The sequence below is a fragment of the Elgaria multicarinata genome, chromosome 1, assembly GCF_023053635.1.
Source record: "Elgaria multicarinata webbii isolate HBS135686 ecotype San Diego chromosome 1, rElgMul1.1.pri, whole genome shotgun sequence".
NCBI classification, from domain to species: Eukaryota; Metazoa; Chordata; class Lepidosauria; order Squamata; family Anguidae; genus Elgaria; species Elgaria multicarinata.
In genome coordinates, this window is record NC_086171.1 from 99235530 (window position 1) to 99255692 (window position 20163).

The 20163-nt window shown below is 42.7% G+C and overlaps 1 protein-coding gene across 1 annotated transcript; it reads left to right on the forward strand.

Moving 5' to 3' along the window:
* Positions 1 to 363: 363 nt before the first annotated feature.
* Positions 364 to 19484, forward strand: NTMT2 (N-terminal Xaa-Pro-Lys N-methyltransferase 2). The gene is made up of 4 exons (XM_063116896.1): positions 364 to 613; positions 8072 to 8247; positions 17639 to 17888; positions 19038 to 19484. The coding sequence occupies exons 1-4, from the start codon at positions 451 to 453 to the stop codon at positions 19319 to 19321; spliced, it is 873 nt and encodes a 290-aa protein (XP_062972966.1). The 5' UTR covers positions 364 to 450; the 3' UTR covers positions 19322 to 19484.
* The last annotated feature ends 679 nt before the right edge of the window (positions 19485 to 20163 follow it).

Consider the following 20163-nt stretch of genomic DNA (forward strand, 5'->3'; position numbering starts at 1 on the left):
GGGAAAACTGCGGATGAACACTGGATGAAAAAAGTAGGTGTGATGGAGTCTAAATATAAGCCTAAAGAACTAACCTTTGCATTGGAAAATAACATTATCATCTGCAATGTCAAAGAGTATGGGAGGAACCCCTGGACAATATTCCCCTCCTGTTTAAGAAATTAATGAAATTTTAAACACTAATTAAAGTGGCCTCGTTGAGTGCAGATATACTTTCCTCTGTCTAAGCAATCTGCTTTTTGTCACTTCCCAGCACCTGCTAGCTTAGGAGCCTGACACTTCGGAGATTAGTCTGAGCAAGTGTCAGGAGCCTCAGGCAGACAGACATGCACCCGAATATAGAATGACAGAGACGGGCATGGTTTAAAGGACACCAGTGCAAGCTCTCCGAGTGGACAGACGGGTCCCACTTGGGATGCTACCCAGCCAGGCAACTTCTTCCAGAAAATTATGAACAGCATGGAGTATATGGGGGCCCATTTAGCCTTTAAATCACGCTGGCACAAGACAGATGAGGAACTCTGTCGGCACAGCATGTCCTTCATCCTGCACAAGGCAATTAGGAACGACTTTTTTCAGAGTTACCTCTACCTGCTGGAGAAGCTGCCGCTGGGTGAGTAAGCCAAAAAGCAGCGCTGTGCATAGGTGATGAGTGCTGTTCACAGAATGCTTGACTTCTACAACTGGGAACAGGAATTCAGTCAGGAACTCCCAAAGTTAAACCTTTTCCCTACACCCCAAGATGTAGGGCAGCCTACCTGGGACCCTCCAGATGTGTTGGATTACACCTCTCAGCATCCCTCAGCCAGCATGATGATGAGCCCACAAAAAGCTGGTGTTCTATACTGAAACTTTTCACATTTTAAAATCTGTTTAACGTGTATATGTTTTTTAAAAATTAAAGCTATGAAATTTTAAAATTTAGAATTTGTAAAATTTTCAAATCTATAAAAAAATTATAAACTGGATGTGCTACTAGTGATCGTTTCTTTTGTGTTTGGACTGTCCACAAAATGTTATGGGGCTGAGCTCTGCCTTCAGCTAGCAGGCAAGCCAGATTTTTGTTCCCCTGGCTGTCCCTTGCTGGTGGCCAAGGAACACTGAGACATTCTTAACAAGTCTTACCCAAGTATAGGAACTGAAAATAGGGAGGAAAGAGCAAGAACAGTTTTTTCTATTTACGTTTTTCAGTGCAAATAGCTCCATCATTTTTGCAGGTGCAAAAATAATGTATTTGCTCTTGAAGTGCTGATCTACAGTCACCTTTTAAATGGGAAATGCCTAGGGCAAGTCCCTTTAAAAACATGGATTGTAGTCAAGCAGCATATCTTGGCAATACTTCTCCAGATATTTTATGATTGTGGAAAGCAACATCAGCAACCTACATTAGACAGTGCCGCTGACCAGTTAATGGCTTAATTGCAGACTGCAATGCAGCTCAGATGAATGAAAGAAAGCCAGCCATTTGGGGCCTCAGCATCTGTTACTGGGACTTGGCCAGATTTTCTTTCCCTGCTGGCCTGCTTCGATTTCTGTAAGGGTGTGGGTACAGCCTACTTTGGATAGTATTGCATGCCAATGAGTAATGCCAGGAAGAAAAGAGAATGCACAGTGCAATTCTATACATGGCTACTCAGAAATAACTCCTGTTGAGTTCAGGGGGACTTACTCCCAAGAATGTGTGCCGGGGATTGCTGACTAACATCCAAATCTTAGGCAGGTCTTCTCAGAAGTAAGCCCCATCTAGTTCAACTGGATGTACACCTGAGTAAATGTGTAAGTGTATTCAAATGCAGAAAGAATTTTTCTTACTCCTCTTCACACTCAAAAGATTCTATGCATGAATGTGTAGGAGCAAACATTTCCCCCTGGGGACCATTTCATATATGACCTGAATGATATAGTGGGAAACAGATTACTGAATGTGTGTTGTGTTTGAATCCTGTGGCAACATTTCTTACTACAAAAGGGTAAAAAACCAATAACATAAAAAGAAGACTCTCTGTTTATTTACATTTATTCCATTTATTTATAAAATTGAGTCATCCTTCAGCCCAAATAGTTTACCCAAGGCAAATTGCAATGAAAACAATTTTGATTTTTTTAAAAAATGTTAACTTTAAAAACAAGTTGAACACTTTAAAATATCACCAACAGCAGAATTAAGAGCAGGAAAGAATATTTAAAATGGAGTGCGGTGCTAATCCATTAAAAATACTAAAAGCCATGCGGAACAAATTACTTTTAACAGCCTGCCTAAACCTGAACAAAGAAGGGGCCAGCCTAGCTTCAGGGTGCTGCCACAGAAAAGGCCCTTTCCCATGTTCCCACCAACCTAGCATCTCAAACTATGGGCAGGTTGTTAGGGGAGGAGTGGGTCTTTCAGATATTCTGGCCCCAAACTGTTTAGGGTCTTATAAGTAAGCACCACCACCTTGAATTGTTCCTGGAAACAAATTGGCAGCCAGTATAGTTGATATAAGTAATACGGTGAACAAAGTGTGCTCCATAAAGCATAGGGTGACCCTATGAAAAGGAGGACAGGGCTCCTGTATCTTTAACAGTTGCATAGAAAAGGGAATTTCAGCAGGTGTCATTTGTATATATGGAGAACCTGGGATAATTCCCTCTTCATCACAACAGTTAAAGCTGCAGGAGGTATACTAGAGTGACCAGCTTTAAAAGAGGGCAGGGCACTTGCAGCTGTAACTGTGGTAATGAAGAGGGAATTTCACCAGGTTCTCCATATATACAAATGACCCCTGCTGAAATTCCCTTTTCAATACAACTGTTAAAGATACAGAAGTCCTGTCCTCCTTTTCATATGGTCACCCTAATAAAGCAATGTGTTTGCTGCAGTTTCTGGACACTCTTCACGGACAGCTGCATGTAGAGTGCATTGAAATAACTTAAAAGGGTGGGGGGGAAGCCATGTGTGGAAAGCCCTGTGGTAGCTGTGGATCTGCGACCCATTGGATGCAGGCCCAGCTTCACAGCTACCACGGGGCTTTCCCGCAATGCTCTAAGTTACCCTGACTTTTTCAAAGAGAACGATGCCCACATGGCACTTCTGCTGTGTAACATTGCTCTGCAGCCAATATGGGGCCAACCTAGGGATGGAGCCTGTTGCAGGGCGGGAGCAGCCCTGGACCCAGATGGCTGCCCAGAAACCCAGCGCTCCCTCCTCAGCGTCAGGATTACCCGAAGCCATCCCAGGAAAGGGAAAGCACAGGCTTGAAGAGGGAGGTGGCGATGAAGACAGTCCCCTGATCTTTCAGCAGAAATGCCACCCCCTCCAGAATAGACTGCACCCCCAAACCAGATTAGCGTTTCTACTGACCAATGGTAACTTCATCTTGTTGGGGCTGCGCCTCAAGTTCACGTTTGTTGTTTATTCATTCAGTCATTTCCGACTCTTTGTGACTTCATGGACCAGCCCACGCCAGAGCATTCTGTCGGCTGTCGCCACCCCTAGCTCCCCCAAGGTCAAGTCTGTCACCTCCAGAATATCATCCATCCATCTTGCCCTTGGTCGGCCCCTCTTCCTTTTGCCTTCCACTTTCCCTAGCATCAGCCTCTTCTCCAGGGTATCCTGTCTTCTCATTATGTGGCCAAAGTACTTCAGTTTTGCCTTTAATACCATTCCCTCAAGTGAGCAATCTGGCTTTATTTCCTGGAGTATGGACTGGTTTGATCTTCTTGCAGTCCAAGGCACTCTCAGAATTTTCCTCCAACACCACAGTTCAAAAGCATCTATCTTCCTTCACTCAGCTTTCCTTATGGTCCAGCTCTCGCAGCCATAGGTTACTACGGGGAATACCATTGCTTTAACTATGTGGACCTTTGTTGTCAGTGTGGTGTCTCTGCTCTTAACTATTTTATCAAGATTTGTCATTGCTCTCCTCCCAAGAAGTAAATGTCTTTTGATTTCCTGGCTGCAGTCAGCGTCTGCAGTAATCTTTGAGCCCAGAAATACAAAGTCTGTCACTGCCTCCACGTTTTCTCCCTCTATTTGCCAGTTATCAATCAAGCTGGTTGCCATAATCTTGGTTTTTTTGAGGTTTAACTGCAACCCAGCTTTTGCACTTTCTTCTTTCACCTTTGTCATAAGGCTCCTCAGCTCCTCCTCGCTTTCAGCCATCAAAGTGGTGTCATCTGCATGTCTGAGATTGTTAATGTTTCTTCCTGTGATTTTAACTCCAGCCTTGGATTCGTTAAGCCCAGCACGTCTCATGATGTGTTCTGCATACAAGTTGAATAGGTAAGGTGAGAGTATACAACCCTGCTGTACTCCTTTTCCAATCTTAAACCAGTCCGTTGTTCCGTGGTCTGTTCTTACCGTTGCTACTTGTTCGTTATACAGATTCCTCAGGAGGCAGACAAGATGACTTGGTATCCCCATACCACCAAGATCACCTGGTGGAAGTGATTTGAATACATTTTTTCAGCCCTGAAAAAATGCTTTGAACTGCAGTGAATGTGGGTTCAGACCACTTTCATCCCATTAAAAATGTCACCCAAAGAACCCTGCAGCAGTGATTGGTTTAAATTGTGTGAGTCCCTGAGATGGAAGGGGAGGCTAAATGGCTTTCTCTTGAAGCTCTGTGCACAGTGAGAGGACTGACTCCTTCTCCTCCTCCCCTCCCCTCCCCTCCCCTCCCCTCCCCTCCTCCTCCTCCTCCTCCTCATCTCTGGTCTGCTGAATGTTTGCAAGAGTGGGGAGAGGGATGGTCTTCTTGTTACATGCACAGCTGCAATGGAAGGCTAGAAATCTTTTCTTTTTCAAAAAAAAAGTAAATGAAAGCTTTTCAAGTTATCTAAAGCAACTTTTCCTTCTGCCTATCTCTGCATGGTTCTCCCTGCCCCCTTAATTGAACCTTCCTTCTCTCCCAGAATGAATAAGTTGTTCCCCCCCACTCCCGCTTGCAATAAGCTACTTAACTAGGAGTTGCCATCTTCTATCTTTTTAAAATTGATTTGAGTACTTGCAAAATTCTGATCTAACATAAAAAAGTATTGTTCCAACCCCCCCCCCCCAAACCCCCAGCAAGGGTCTGCTTTAGGGCAATTCTTTTTGTAAAAGAAAAATAATGAATATGTTTTGCTTTGAAAATATTTGTATAAGGTGAGCAGCTCAACTAGTGTGTGTGGAATGGAGCAAGACTGGAGTGATACACTCCCTTGTCATTGGAACCTACTCCCTGATCCACCATTTAATTTAGGGTTATCTGTAACACTCGGTTCACACTATGGGTGAAAAATGTGAAGTGACTGTTCTTAGAATGCTGTCTCTGCATTCTTCCTAAAAGAATTGGATGTGATATGGCAGAACCATTTTTGCCCATGCTGTGCACACTGTCAGTTTGTGTAAACAGGGTTGCAGGGTCCTGATTGTGCTTAAAAACTTGTTCAACCAGGGGCAGGAGAGCTACAATGAATGAATGAATACCTTTATTGAATAAGTCTTCTGACCATTTCAAAAAATCACATAATCATTCAGAAGAAACAGACATTACTTAAAATCCATGATTTAAAATTTTAAAACAATATACAGTTCGTATTATTATATATGACTAACAGTTAATAAGACCCCTTGTATATTACAACATTTGATAAAAACATATTTATTAATCCATTTTTTTCTAATTCTTTTTTCCTTACGCTGGCTGCTTTAAGAGCGAAGAGAGCAACCCTCTGGGTCACAAAAAAGTTAGAACCATGTAAGAGAAAGGACTATTTATCCTTGGCTGTCCAGTCTCTCGTGCCTATTAAAAACATAGATAGATAATGTTCTCTACATTTTGAATATAAACAACATTCAAGTAAATAGTGGACTAAATCTTCTATTTCAGAGTTGCCATTCTATCTTTCGATGGAATACCTTGGAATCTACCCTGTAACATCATTGTGTCCATCAGCTCGAAGGAGTTACTGTATATACTGTTTTCTTTCTCCAGACTTTGATTGTTTTATGACTGTGTTGCAGATTCTAACACACTAACTGTAATCTACTAGAAATGTATACATGATACAGATAAAATACTTTAGATGTTATTTCTACTCCATATGGAAGGAGAGAGGAAACCCTCACAAAATTGCACAGCAACTATTATTGGCGGTCACCACAATCAGGGCATCGTTGCCACTGTTTGCTTCCATTATCCAAAGCCTTTCTACAAAGGGTATGCAAAAATAAATCAGCAGGGGGTGTAAAAATCTCAAAGTTTGACCCTTGATGAGTTCAGTCTCACTTGCAGTATACATCTTTCAGACATAACATAAATGTGTAACAGATTAAAGGTTTAATAGTATCTGCTCGGCAGTTGTCTTAAGCAGGTGATGACAAGGAGGGTTGGGAACACTGGTTTTGTTGGATGGCGCAATAGCCCTGGCATGCTGTTTAGATGAAACCTAAGAGCCCTATTCTCACAGTCTGCTTTGCTGTGAATTACTCCCATTACATTTCCTTGCTGCTTGCAAGGGATGCCATCCTTCTTGTCAAAATAGGCAGGCCTGGACTTGCAGTAATGAGCAAGTGAATAAACTTTGTTTATTCACTGTGGGTGACCCCTCTTATATGCCCTGATTGGAGCACCTGAGGTTGTTCATGGGCTGAAAAACAACATTTTATAAAACTAAAGTTGCATTTAAAGAAAATTAACCCGAAAAATTAAGAATGCATTTCAGCCTTTCTTGCGGTATTTGTATCACACACACACACACACACACACACACACACATATATGATTGTTAATGCAAGTAAGAATATGAAAGAAAATGTGATTGTACAGTCTAGCCAATACAGATTTTAGAAATCTTGTTACAGAAAGCAGAAACACTTAGGCCTTAGCTAGACCTAAGGTTTATCCCGGGATTGTCGCGGGGTCGTCCCTGTCTGCTCCCGGGATCCTCTGTGTGTCATTTACATGAACAGGGATGACCCTGGGATGATCCCAGGATAAACCTTTGGTCTAGCTAAGGCCCTTGTCACTTATGTGAAAACTTTAGAAATGTGGAAGATCTTGATATAGGGTGACACATACCAAAAATAAACATAAGAAAAGGTCAAAATTACATCCTGCTGCCTAAAGATTCCAGGCATTATATATTAAATCAGATAGAAAACAAAGAGTTTGAAGTCTCCCTAAACTTCTATATATTTTAACTAGTTGATCAACAGATACTGATCCAGTGTGGTGTAGGACAGTCAGTGTGGGGTAGAGGTTAGAGTGTGGGACTAAGACTGGGAGACCCAGTTTGATATCTCCACTCAGCTGTGATGCTTACAGTGTAACTTTAGGCCACTGACCCCTCTCTCAGCCTAATTGACCTGGCAGGCCTGTTGTCAGGATAAACCTGGGGAGGGAATACCATGTGTGCTGACTGAGCTCCTTGAGCTCAAATAAATTTAAATATTTAAATATTGGTGTGGCAGCAACTGAATTGAGGACTTGGACAGCCTCTGTGCCCCATCTTGTCCATAATTCATCTAAAGAGCACTAAATTGTACCTCACTAATTGTGACTGGAATGGGCTTAAGGGCTTACAGCATAAGAGTGGCTCTGTAAACCTACCCTTTGCTTTCCCACTCCCTGTCTAGCCTCCCTCTCCCCTGGCCCCTTACTATGCGCTACCCTGCATCCACCTTCCATCTTCCTTTAAATCTGGGTGCTTAAATCTGGATAAAAGGGGAAGTACGGTTACCACCCACCTATAATGTCAGCAGTATGCTCCCCTTGCTTTGCTTTCCAGCCATCCTGGAAAAATAAATAAATAAATAAACAAAAAGCTGCTATTGCAGATGGTTATTGCATATTCAAGGCTGGGTATTGCCAGTAATTTTCCTTCCTCTCCGCCCAGCTCAACATCAAGGCAAAATATCTGTCCCAAATTCTTCCTTTTTCCAAGCTTCCCTGTGTAGCCTGGGGAGCTTTGGCTATGGGGCAGAATAACAACAACAACAACTTGATTCCTTTTTCTTATCTGCTTCTTCACTGGGGATACATTTTTAAAAATCAGTTTATACTGTAAGCCAGGTTGGTGATCAATTTCTGCTTTTCTCTCTTTGCAGTCAAACTTTATGCTCTGACAAGTGAAGTCATCAGTGGTGAGATGCAATTCTATGCCAGAGCCAAAAAATTCTACAGGGAGGTGCCAGCATCAGAAGAGGGCATGATGGGCGATTTCGTTGAGTTGACCAACATAGATATTGAGTCTTCTAGGGAATTCCTTAGGAGTGTTGTAGGGGTGAGTTATCTGTCTAAGTAAGTTGTCTACTTTGCAATTCACATATATTGTAAAACCCTATCCACTGGGTTTCTGATTATGCCTCTATTTTGAATGAGAACAATGTGGAGACTGTGTTTTCGTGTGTTGGAATGGTTATTTGAGAATTGTTTAACCCTCAAGGGTTTAAGACTTCAAGGGTTGTTTAACTCACAAATAACCCATAATGTCTGGGTTCACATATAGGGTGACCCTATGGAAAGGAGGTCAGGGCTCCTGTATCTTTATCAGTTGTATAGAAAAGGGGATTTCAGCAGGTGTCATTTGTATGCATGCAGCACCTGGTGCTGCAGGAGTCCTGCTCTTTTGACTAGATACAAAAGAAGGCAGGGCTCCTGCAGCTTTAACTGTTGTGATAAAGAGGGAATTTCACCAGTTGCTGCATGCATACAAATGACACCTGCTTAAATGGTCACCCTGTGTCACATGCCATGGCAGGCTGCAGCACACCCTCGCCACAGCTTGCATTTTCAAAATGGTGTCTCAGAGCCCTGCAAGTGAATGAACCCATAGTGGTTTACTGCGACGTGCAAATCAGGTGAACAAGGAAAATAAAAAAGAATCTACAGGAGCATATTTCAAATAACATTAAAAACAGCAATAAAAACATCATTAATTACATCAAAAGCAGGAAACCAGCAAGCGAGTCAGTTGGATTATTGAGTGACAAGGCCGTTAAAGGACTACTAAAGGAGGATAAGGGGATCAGAGAGAAGCTGAATGAACTCCTTGTGTCTGTCTTTGCTGTGGATGCCTATATGGGGGCATCATCAAATGGGGGCATCTTTCCCTAAAGAAGATGCCCAATTGAATTCTTTCGTTTTGGGATTTGAGAAGAATTCTGGCCATCTCTGCAAATGGCTAATAAACAGTCTGTAAGAAACAACAACAGGTCCAAGTTCATCCCAAGGAATCCGGTTTTAGTGGCTAAAAGTCATTTTAGATTTGGAATCTTGTTTCAAAATTATATACTTAAATGAAATGCCTATTTATTTTTATAACAGATTCTGCATGCTAGCAAAGTAGAGAAGAGTATAACTTATCTCTTTGTGATGGCTAATAGAATATGATTTGCTGGAACATTCTGCTGTACAGTTCCAACTGAAATGAAAACAGGGAAGGAAAACATGGGGGGTTGGGGCAAGGGGTGGTGGGAGGGGTTCCCAGAAGAAGCAGAGGGCAGGGAAGGGTTAAGCACCCCTCCCCAGCCAGCTTCTTTTCTCGTCAAAATTGCACCTTCTCCACCTTGCTTTTTTTTTAGATGATCCTTGCCCCAAGTCTGCTTCTGCATGTCTAGGCTGGCCCGCATTCCAATAATGCTTGCACAAAGTAACTTTTCAATGAATTGCCCAATGGCAGCAATATATAAAAATGCCAGTTGCTTGAAGAGAATAAACGCTTTCACAAATGATCATTCTTTGCCTAACCCACACTATCAAACAGAAGTATCAGAATACATGGATTTGTAACTCTTCCATGGGCTCCGAGCCAGATGAAGGATTGCATGTAATAAATTCCCCTTCAGTGCTGTTTGGTTATTTTAAATGGCTCTCAAGTGGTACTTAATCCTTTCCACTCACTCATGTGCTCAGTGTAGATTTGGGCTTTGGGAGCAAGCTGCTCCTTTGGTAGTTTCAAAGCAGCCACATTTTTACTGTTGCCTACTGAACACAAAGGCAGGAATTTCTCATTCAGGTTTTGGCTTATTGCATGTTGATGTTGTTCTCATGCCGTGTTGGTTTGGCTGTACCTACAGCAGAACAATGGAGCAAGCATGGGGTTCAGGCATCCTTCCCCACCTTGCAGAGCACCCCCAGTGTGAACTGGCATCTCTATTCATAAAGCCAACTCAAGTAAGCTTCACGCACACACAAGTCCTTCCACCCCCAGTTTCATGGTGGATGGGTTGTGGGAGTGGGTCCTGCTCGTCTGCAGATCTGTGCACAAAGGGCAGCGTCGAATGCTGCCACTGCGACGCTGCATTGTTTCTTGAGCCAGCAGGACCCACAGCTAGCATGGCCATTATGCTAATGGGAAAAGCTTCTTTCTGGAACAGGACTGGTCAATGGAGCTCCCTTCTTCTAGCTCTATTGACCTGCTCCATGCCAAAAATGAGTATTTCCTGTTGTGCAAGTGATGGATCCCACTGGCATATGGGCAGCATTGGATACTGCTCCCTAGGTTCCAGTTCATGTCCAAAATAAGAACTGGTGTAGCAGAGTGGCTAAGCCTACAGTCCTCTACCCACTTACCTGGGTTTTATTTATTTAGAATAGTTTTAAAACACAATAATTTTAAAACGTTGAACTTTAAAAAACAACAACAACAACAAAAACAATGGATGAACAGATCTGATTCAAACTTGGCATGGCTAAATCTCTCCTTAAGAGCTATCATGGTGCCAACTTTCTGCCCTTTATTTTTAAAAAAGTTTCATCTCTTTATCTTTAAAAATGACGATTTTAAAAATAATAATTTTAAAACCTCAAATTTTAAAAAATTCCTAAAAAATCAATGGATGAACGGATCTGTTTCAAATTTGGTAAGACTAAAGCCCTTCCTTTTTTATATATATATAATATTTTTTTATTTTTTTTTTCTACAATACTTAAACATACAGCATTACAATTAAAGAAAACAACATACTACATAAATGTTAAATAAATTTTGAATACATAATATCATATCTATATAACATAATCAAACCTAACATATAAGTGTACCCCCCACCTCAGGATCTCATTCCTGATTCCAAAATCTCATACTTTCTTCTGCTGGCGGTTTCCCACTTCCCTTAGAAAACACAAATATTAGGAACTGTTTCCAAATTCCTTCAAAATCATTTGTTTTAGCTATACCTCTTCTCAATTTAATATTACAAGTCAATTTATCATAAATAGCTATATCCCAAACTTCTTTATACCATTCTTCAGACTAAAGCCCTTCCTAAGAGCTACCATCGTGCCAAGTTTCATGTTTTTATCTTAAAAAATTACGGAGTTATAAGCATTTTTGTTAAGTCCCATTAGAGCTGCTCTTTAAAAAATCCGGATTTCCCCTCCCGGATTTGTCATCAAAACCCTGGACAAATCCGGGCAAATCCAGTCATATGGTCACCCTACTAAAGGAGCTTATTCTCAGGTACATGGGTATAGGATACTTGAGTCAGGAAGGCCTTGTTTATTAGGCCAGCCATGCTCTCTCAGCCTTAACTACCCTCAAAATGGGACTACTTTTGGTTCTTGTAAAGTTTGCAACAAAGCGATGTATGTAAGCAAAGTGACAATTAGGATGTGCTACATAAATGTGAAGTATTATTATCAAGGTGGTGTTTTTTTTTGGAGGGTGTGTGAAACTTTCATTTTTTATATTGTTTTATGCTGTACCCTGTGGTTTTAATTTTTGTGAAAAGCCCACACAGTTTCAGCTACTGGGCAGGATAAAAATGAAATGAAATAAATAAATAAATGCCCTTTGCCTTGTACCAACCTGCATGCCAGGTCCACATGAGAGCTAGCCCCAAGTTTTTAGTAAAGTCTTGTTTCTAAAACTGTCAGCTTGAGGCATAAAGCATGTACACATTTGCACAGCAATGTGAACCCATACCAAAGCACCAGGAATGATTAAACACTGCTTCCTTAATGGCAAAGGTGTCCTATCTATTTTTGGAATAAGGTTCTAGATGAACATGACTGAGACATACCCTGAATGAATGGGATCCAGGGAAATGTACGGCCAGATCTACACCAAGCAGGATAAAACACTTTGAAAACGTTTTGAAAACTGAATATGGAGCATGTCCTGGAACACAACAGTTGTCAAAACTATTATAAACCATTTTAAAGCAGTAGTGTAGATCCTGCCTAAGTTTCTGCTGGAAATTTTGCAGTCCTCTTATACTGTTAAAGATTATGATGATGATGATGATTTTAATTTATACCCTGCCTATCTACAAAATACCCTAGGTGGCATATGAAATTAAAACAGAGCTCCATCACACCTACTTTTTTTATCCGGTTTTCATCCGTGGTTTCCCCTTCCATTTCTTTAGCGAGTCTAGCACTGGGCACTTTCACGTCTGTGCTTTGTTGCACTCTTTCAGCTCATGTATCTTTTCACCTGGAGCACTTCTATGCCAGCAAAATCTTCCCCCTACGTTGTCCTTTTCCCTGCAGTTAATTTTTTATTTTTAAAAAATATTTCTTTATTTCTGCCAAATACAATAGTAGAGCAGCCTGAAACTGCAGAATTATGGTAAAACAACACACTATACTTCTTCCTAAGATCATATTAAATAAACTCCAAGGAAGGGAGGCCATTTGTAGGAAGTAGGAGGGAGCGCATGGGCCGAGACTGCTGTTGCTCCTTGGTTTGGGAAAAGTTTATAGGGGAGGAGGAACAAAGGTTTATTTTGTTTTGCCTGTTTCAAAGGATGGGCAAATGAACAATCATTTTAACTGATTTCATTTGTAAAGGTGGTCAGGTCCCCTCCTTTGCTCCAAGGTAACCAAAATGCTTACTTCTGCATAAGTTTTAAAGATAAAATGATCAAACTTGGCATGGTGATAGCTCTTAAGGAGGGCTTTAGAGACCCCAAGTTTGAATCAGATCGGTTCATGCCTTGATTTTAAGGAATTTTTATAATAGAAATTCACAAAAATGCTTACATCTGTGTACGTTTTAAAGATAAAGAGGTCAAACTTGACACAGTGATAGCTTTTAAGTAGAGCTTTCAGCATGCCAGGTTTGAATTAGGTTGGTCCATCCCTTGGTTTTTTAGGAATTTTTAAATTTTCCCTTTAAACCCTTTTCCTGATGGTCCACCAGTGTGAAAGTCCACCTGTTTGCATTAGTGAAGGATCTATTTTCCTTTACTTTGATCATGCAAAGCTGTGCATCTCCAAGTTCATAAAATAGACATCTGCTGTTCCCTTACTCAAGAGTAAATCCTATTGCTTTCAACTGCATTTACATCCAAGTCATACTAAAATCCCATGCATGCTTACCTTTGAGTAAACCCCATTGAACAGGGAGAGTAAACAGAAATTAGACTTCAGAAGTAAGCATAGGGTTGCAGAACATTTCTTTCCAGTTTGCTGTTTTAGACTTTTTTTAAAAAAAAGCTTCTGAATGACCACACTATTAAAAATCAGTTCTATGTGTTACTCAGAAGTAAGTCTCTCTCTGTTCAATGGGGTTTACTCAAAGGTAAGCATGTACTGGTGGACCATCAGGAAAAGGGTTTAAGGGGGAAATAAAACATTCCTAAATAATCAAGCGATAAACCAATCTGGTTCAAACTTGGCATGCTGAAAGCTCTACTTGAGAGCTATCACAGTGCCAATTCTGATATCTTTATTTTTAAATATGAGGGAGCTGCAAGCAAGGAGGTTGCATTTTCTTGTTATGTACTAGGGTGGGGAAAAGTTATTGTGTTTAAATAAAGGGGATATGTGGTATTGTGGTAGGTGAATTGCATGTTGGGAGTTGTAGGAGAGGCATGGAGGGGAGCTGAGAGGAAGAGGAAGTAAAGGGGTGGAGTCAGGAAGATTGGAGTGTTTTTGTTAAAGTTGCAGTTGCAGTCTAGGCCGAGAATAAAGGAGTGTTTAAGAAGATGTCTCAGGTGTCTTAAGATTCTTGCAATACAACAAATTGTATTGTTTACTGGCAGGGCCCGGTAAACCCCACTTACCTTTCCGGCGGAGCTCCAGATCGAGGCGAAGGATCCGCCTTCACCTCGATCCTCTTCGCCATGCTCCGCCAGCCCCCCAATCCTCTTCGCCTCCGCCTTAAGGGGAGGTGAAGCACCCCGCTCCACTTCTAATTCGCCGGTCTGATTAGAAGCGGAGCACATCCCTAGTTCAAATTGTGTCCCCCCTCCCCACACACACGTTTTAAATATATATTGTTTGTACACACAAGACTATTCTGTTCCATTCACGTACAGCAAAACGTTCTGGTATCTCTGTATTTTATTACAGCATTTTTTTAAATAAGCAATACTGTGTAGAAAGGACATTTAATATGAATATGATTACAGGTGGGGGGAAATGTAGGGATATACTAATTCCTAGAGTGGCACTGAGGATATAGTGGCCAAACAGCAGTACTATCCCTGTATCTTTATATTTATTTTATTTTTATATCACTTTTCAACCAAAAAATGGCCTCCAGCAATTATAATACAATGCAAATAATAATTAAAATGCAATGCAAAATGTTTCTGGGGTGTGTGTGTTTCTCAGCTGGGTCTGGTTGTATCCACACCTGGCATTAGCTTCTTCTTGTGATGTCCTCATATATAAGAGTTCTTTGTACACAAGGCATTTATTGTGCCCTCATGATCCCTTTACTCATGGTTCATGGGTTCTTTAGAAAATGACATGATCATCCAGTTTCACTTCTGTTTTTTCAGAGCACTTTCCTGTTTTTTGTGGGGGTTTTTAGCAGGGAAAATGAAATATTATTTCTGAAAGTGAAAGAAAAGGTATTTTCCTACTTGTGTAGTTGCAATTTTCTGCTATATTGCAGTGCCACCTAGAAGTTACGTAGCAGAAAAACAGGAAAGGAAAAGCTCTTTGTGTAGTGCTTGGATCTCTATTCTGCGATGAAACCAAAATCAGATATAACATGTAGAAAAGTTCTCTGTCAGCAGACCACAGAAAATATTCCATTCCCAGTGTACTAGTCTAAATGTCTTGTTCCTCTTCAGTTAGCGACCCTACAAACTTTTAAAACAGGAGAAAGGCTTAAAGGTATCATAATGCAAATTGGCTGTCGTTTTGACCATTGTCAGCTGTGGAGCAAGAACCTTATTAGGTACCACGGGGCTTGATCTTCTCCCATGGCTTCTGCATAATAACGAAGCACTCGCTTGTCCAAAGTTAAATAACTTGTGTGGCCTGCTTACATTGGGACAATCAGCAGAGCAAAGGCAGCAGGGCCACGATAGCCATTGAGCTCTTTGTATGGTTCCTCTCTGCAGCGATATGTACCCCTAGAATATGTATAGCAATGACACCATCTGCTTGCCCTTTGCATGACCTTAATAATCTGCTGAATTAATCACTGAAGCAGAATCCAAGAAGCGATGACTGACATGATTTACTACTATTAGTCATGTTGGAGGGTGGCTATTTAGAGCCAGGCTCTGCCCTGATGAAACTCCTGTGACAGCCACGTTTGTGGCGGGTGCTGGATTTGGGCTCTAGTTTTAATTTCATCAGTCCTGAGATATTACGGGGCAGCAGAGAAGGCATTTCGATGGGCATCTCTTGTTATTTCACTGTTCCCCAATTCTTCAAGTAGTCAGTTCCTTTGTAAGGAGAGCAGTTTTGTTTGTTTGTTAACAAAACAAAACAAAACAACGCCCCCTCCTCAGATATGTATTTTAGTACATACTTTACTACATCATTAAATTCATGTTTTCTTTCAGAATATGTATGTAACTATGTATTTTGATATTTAAGAGTGCCAAGAACTGCATCACAACATTCAGAGTAGTGCAAAATTCAGTGGACAGTGAAGTTCTAACCTGGTTTGAGAGTTGCAGATCAGGATACTTCGTACAGGATCCTGCAAAGATAAAATTCCTCAAGCATCTGTTGCAGTAGCGTACTAACAAGACCAAACTAGTCACAAAGTGGTAGGGACATGGAGTGTCTCCTTGTTTTTAAAACAAGCTTGACTGGAGAAGTCCTGTGCAGCAGAAGTAATATCTAACCCAGAGGTGGGGAACCTGTCACCCTTCAGATGTTGTTGGACTACAATTCCCATAATCCCTGACCATTGACCATGCTGGCCTTGGGATAATGGAGTCCAACAATAACTGGAGGGCCCCAGTTTTCCACCCCCTGGCCTAACCCTAACTCCACAGTTAGATCTCTCCCCAAGCTGCTATTCTCTCTACAGGGAGAATAGATAAATGGATTTGATCTCTTCTTTACTGTGGGTGGGAAAGCAGCCCAAGTGGGACAATCGTGATTGGATAATGGCCACACGGGAAAGAGTTAAGCAATCTTTCCCCTTCACATAGCTGCTGTGATCAAATCTGGAGTCTTGCATGACTGCTGTAAAGAAGAAAAAGAAAATGCTGGGACTGGGAGCTTCTCTACACATAGGAAAAATCCCCCCGTCTTACTGCAGCTTTCATCCTCTGCAGTCTTTCCACCTTCGCGACATAGAATCATAGAACAGCAGAGTTGGAAGGGACCTACAAGGCCATCGAGTCCAACCCCCTGCTCAATGCAGGAATCCACCCCAAAGCATCCCTGACAGATGGTTGTCCAGCTGCCTCTTGAAGGCCTGTAGTGTGGGAGAGCCCACCACCTCCCTAGGCAACTGATTCCATTGTCGTACTGCTCTAACAGTCAGGAAGTTTTTCCTGATGTCCAGCTGGAATCTGGCTTCCTTTAACTTGAGCCCGTTATTCTGTGTCCTGCACTCTGGGAGGATCGAGAAGAGATCCTGGCCCTCCTCTGTGTCCCTTTACACATGCCCATGCCCTTGTCTATACGAGGGGAAAGCCCTGGGGTGGCTCCTCAGTAGCAGCACTTCACTTATATGACGCTGCAGCCATTGTGGAACAATCCCGGGGCTTTCCTTCAATGATCCGAAATTAAAAGGTCAGGGGCTTACCCCGACTTTTTCTCTTCCAGCGAGGTGATGGTACCCCCCAGTCTGTCTGCATCTTCTGACTTTGCGTTGAAGGCGTTTCCTGGCCAATAGCGACCCCTGCTTGGTTGCTGGAAAGCCTCCGGCGCAGCTGACAGCTCTCTCTCACCCCCCCTGCCTTGCCTCGTATTGTGGATCTTGTTCCTCGCTTACCGGTGCCTTCCTGTAAGTGCCGGCAAGTGCCCCGGTGAGGCAAGGGTCAGCAGCACTGCACTGCGGGCCATGGAGGGGAGAGGTGGGGTTGCCGCTTCTCCAGCCACCCGTGCAGGGGGTGTCCCTGGTGGGCAGATCAGCCCTTGTCATCTCACTAGGCTGATGCCAGGTTGGGGCTGCTGCCTTGTCTGGGCCGGGAAGCGTGTCACCTTAGCTCCACCACTGATCTGCCTGGTGAAGAGCCTTGCGTCACCCACTGGTCCAGAGTGGACTATAGTCCACCCCATCCTCCATCACACTTGTGCTCCTTGCCGTGTGGTTTGGCCCTGAGTTGTAAAATCAGAAAATCTGTGGTGCAAACTCACTAGCCAGGGTAGGTGAGCCATCGTCTCTCTTCCTTGCTCTCTTCTCCCCAACTATGACCTATCTTACATGGTTTACCTATCTCAGAGATTACTGAGCTAACATATATGAGAGGTTTGAACAGTAAAAACTTGTATATAATTGTTGTTCCTCATTTCCATAGGGACCTGGCAAAACTGGCACTGACTTTGCCCTCGACTGTGGCTCGGGAATTGGTAGGGTCAGCAAACATGTTCTCCTTCCCTTGTTCAAACATGTGGAGCTAGTGGACATGATTGATAATTTTTTGGCAGAAGCTCAGAGATACTTACAGGGCCAGGGAGAAAAAGTGGACATGTACTATTGCTGCAGCCTCCAGGAATTCATACCAACTCCCAGAAAATACGATGTCATCTGGATTCAGTGGGTTTCAGGTCAGTCCTGTAACTTTGTCACCATCTAAAGATGAAGGGGCAAGAGAAAGGATGGGCAGGGGCATATCATTGACCTTGTTGGCAAGTGACACAGAATATGCAGTGACTAAGGTGTCTGGAGCAGAAGAACACCCATTGATATTGCATCGTAAGCAGTAGCTACAGGACCAGTGCCTGTTGGGTAGGAACAAGGGCTAGTATGGGAGAATCCAGAAGGTTCAACTCAACATGACTGATAAGGTAGCCAGTACTTGTAGTGAAATCAGGACGCTGGGAATGAAAAGTGTGATGATAATGAACCAGGGTTTTCCATTGACTGCATACCCATCATGGAGGCATATCCAATCATGACTTCCAGGTGAGTGTACTTGTATTGCACCATTCTTCACACTTTGCATTTCTATATGTAAACTTGGCATGGTTACCTTAAGAGGTAACTAACCTTAAGAGCTATCACTGTGCTATCTCTTTATCTATAAAAATGACAGAGCTGTAAGCATTTATGTTAATTTCCATAGGCATAGGTTATCCAAAAACAGAGTGGTCCACTCCAAAAATCAGTGCAGAGAAGCCAGTCAATGGAGCTCCATTTCCAATTTTGGGGTGAAGGGGACCCGCTCTGCACACCCCTATTAAACATGTGAAGAGAAAGTATTATAATTAGTTTTTGGAGAAGTTCGTGGTCAATGTTGGCATGGCAACAGGAAGCTGACATTGTTCTGGTCAGGAAACTTAGACATGCCTACTGAGGAGCAAGAACCATAGAGTTGAATGGGACCGAGTCTCAGACACAGGCGGCGGCCTTTGAGCAGTTGAGCAAAGAACCACCCTGCCCTCCTCTTTTGTCAGTGAGACCGCCCTCAGACACACATGCCCCCAACAAAAAGGGGATGGTCCTATATAGCATGAGGACAGCAATACACAGGACAAAGGTGTGGCTTTATTGCACAGGGAGGGAAAAAAAAGACTTTTCCCGCTCCAAACTAAGACGAAAAAAGGAGGGACGAAAAAATCCTAAGACGAAAAAATCCTGCCCAAGGATGACATCATGTGAGTACCGTGCTGCAAAAACACATACCAGGCATGGTGAGAGTGCGATAAGTTGCTGGTGTAATGGAGTTCACAGTCTTGACTTGTTTTGTCTTGCAGGAAACCTGACAGATAAAGACTTACTGGGTTTTTTTATCCGCTGCCAGAAGGGCTTGAAGGAAAATGGCATTATCATTCTCAAGGACAACGTGGCCCGGGAGGGCTGTGTCCTGGATCCATTGGACAGCAGTGTAATCCGAGATCTGAACATCCTCAGCAGCCTCATTGCAAAGAGTGGACTCACCATCCTGAGGCAGCAAAAGCAAGAAGGCTTTCCAGAGCAGTGTGTACCTGTTTGGATGATAGCCATGCAGAAGAAAGATACCAGGAATGGGGTGTCGTAGTAAGAGCTACCAAAATGGGGCTGGAACTCAAGGGTTAGGAATCAAGGGAGAGAAAAGGAAAATAGAAAAGGTGCACTCCGAATGCCATTAATAGCTCCTCCGCTTCCTGGGCTACTGCTATAACAATGGGAGCCTGTCTCAAAATGACCCTGAAAGCAAATCACAAAGGACGATTCTGCTTTTCAAGTCAGTCAGTTGTAAACTTTTCTATAGGATCCTAAGATAAGTTAACTTAAGGAAGTTAATGGAAGGAAGGTTTCCCATCATCTCTTTCCTGCAGTCTTCATGCTCCCTGAAAAGCCTCTCTGGACGGTTCTCTGAAAGGCTGGGTGGGCTGGGCCTTTGCTGGTGGAGGGGTGAAATCGCCAAATTCTGGATTTGTGTCCTCTCCAATTTGGGGTGATTCTCACCTGCACTAGCAGCCTGCCCACTACGGCCCATCGCACATTGTTCAGGTAACCTGAACCATTGTTCAGCCTCTGGAGAGGCTTTCTAGGCAGTGGGGTGGAGCAGAAGGATGGAGCAGGAGTGGAAAACATTCCTTCCGTAAACACGTTCACTTGTCTTAGGATCCAAGGGCTTCTCTAAACAAGCAATTCATAGCACACTTGCAATTCACAGAAATCCACATGGGAGTCTGGCTTCAGACTAGGGCTGTGCTCCGCTCCAATTCGGATCAGCGAATCCGGAGCAGAGCAACCCAATTCACCTCTGCCAAAGGCAAATCCGAATTGGATCAGGGGGCAGCGGATCGAGGCAAAGCGGTTCGCTCAGTTGCAGTCGCTTCATGTCAATCCGGAGCTTCAATCGCCATTTTGGACTTTTTTACGTAGGATTGTATT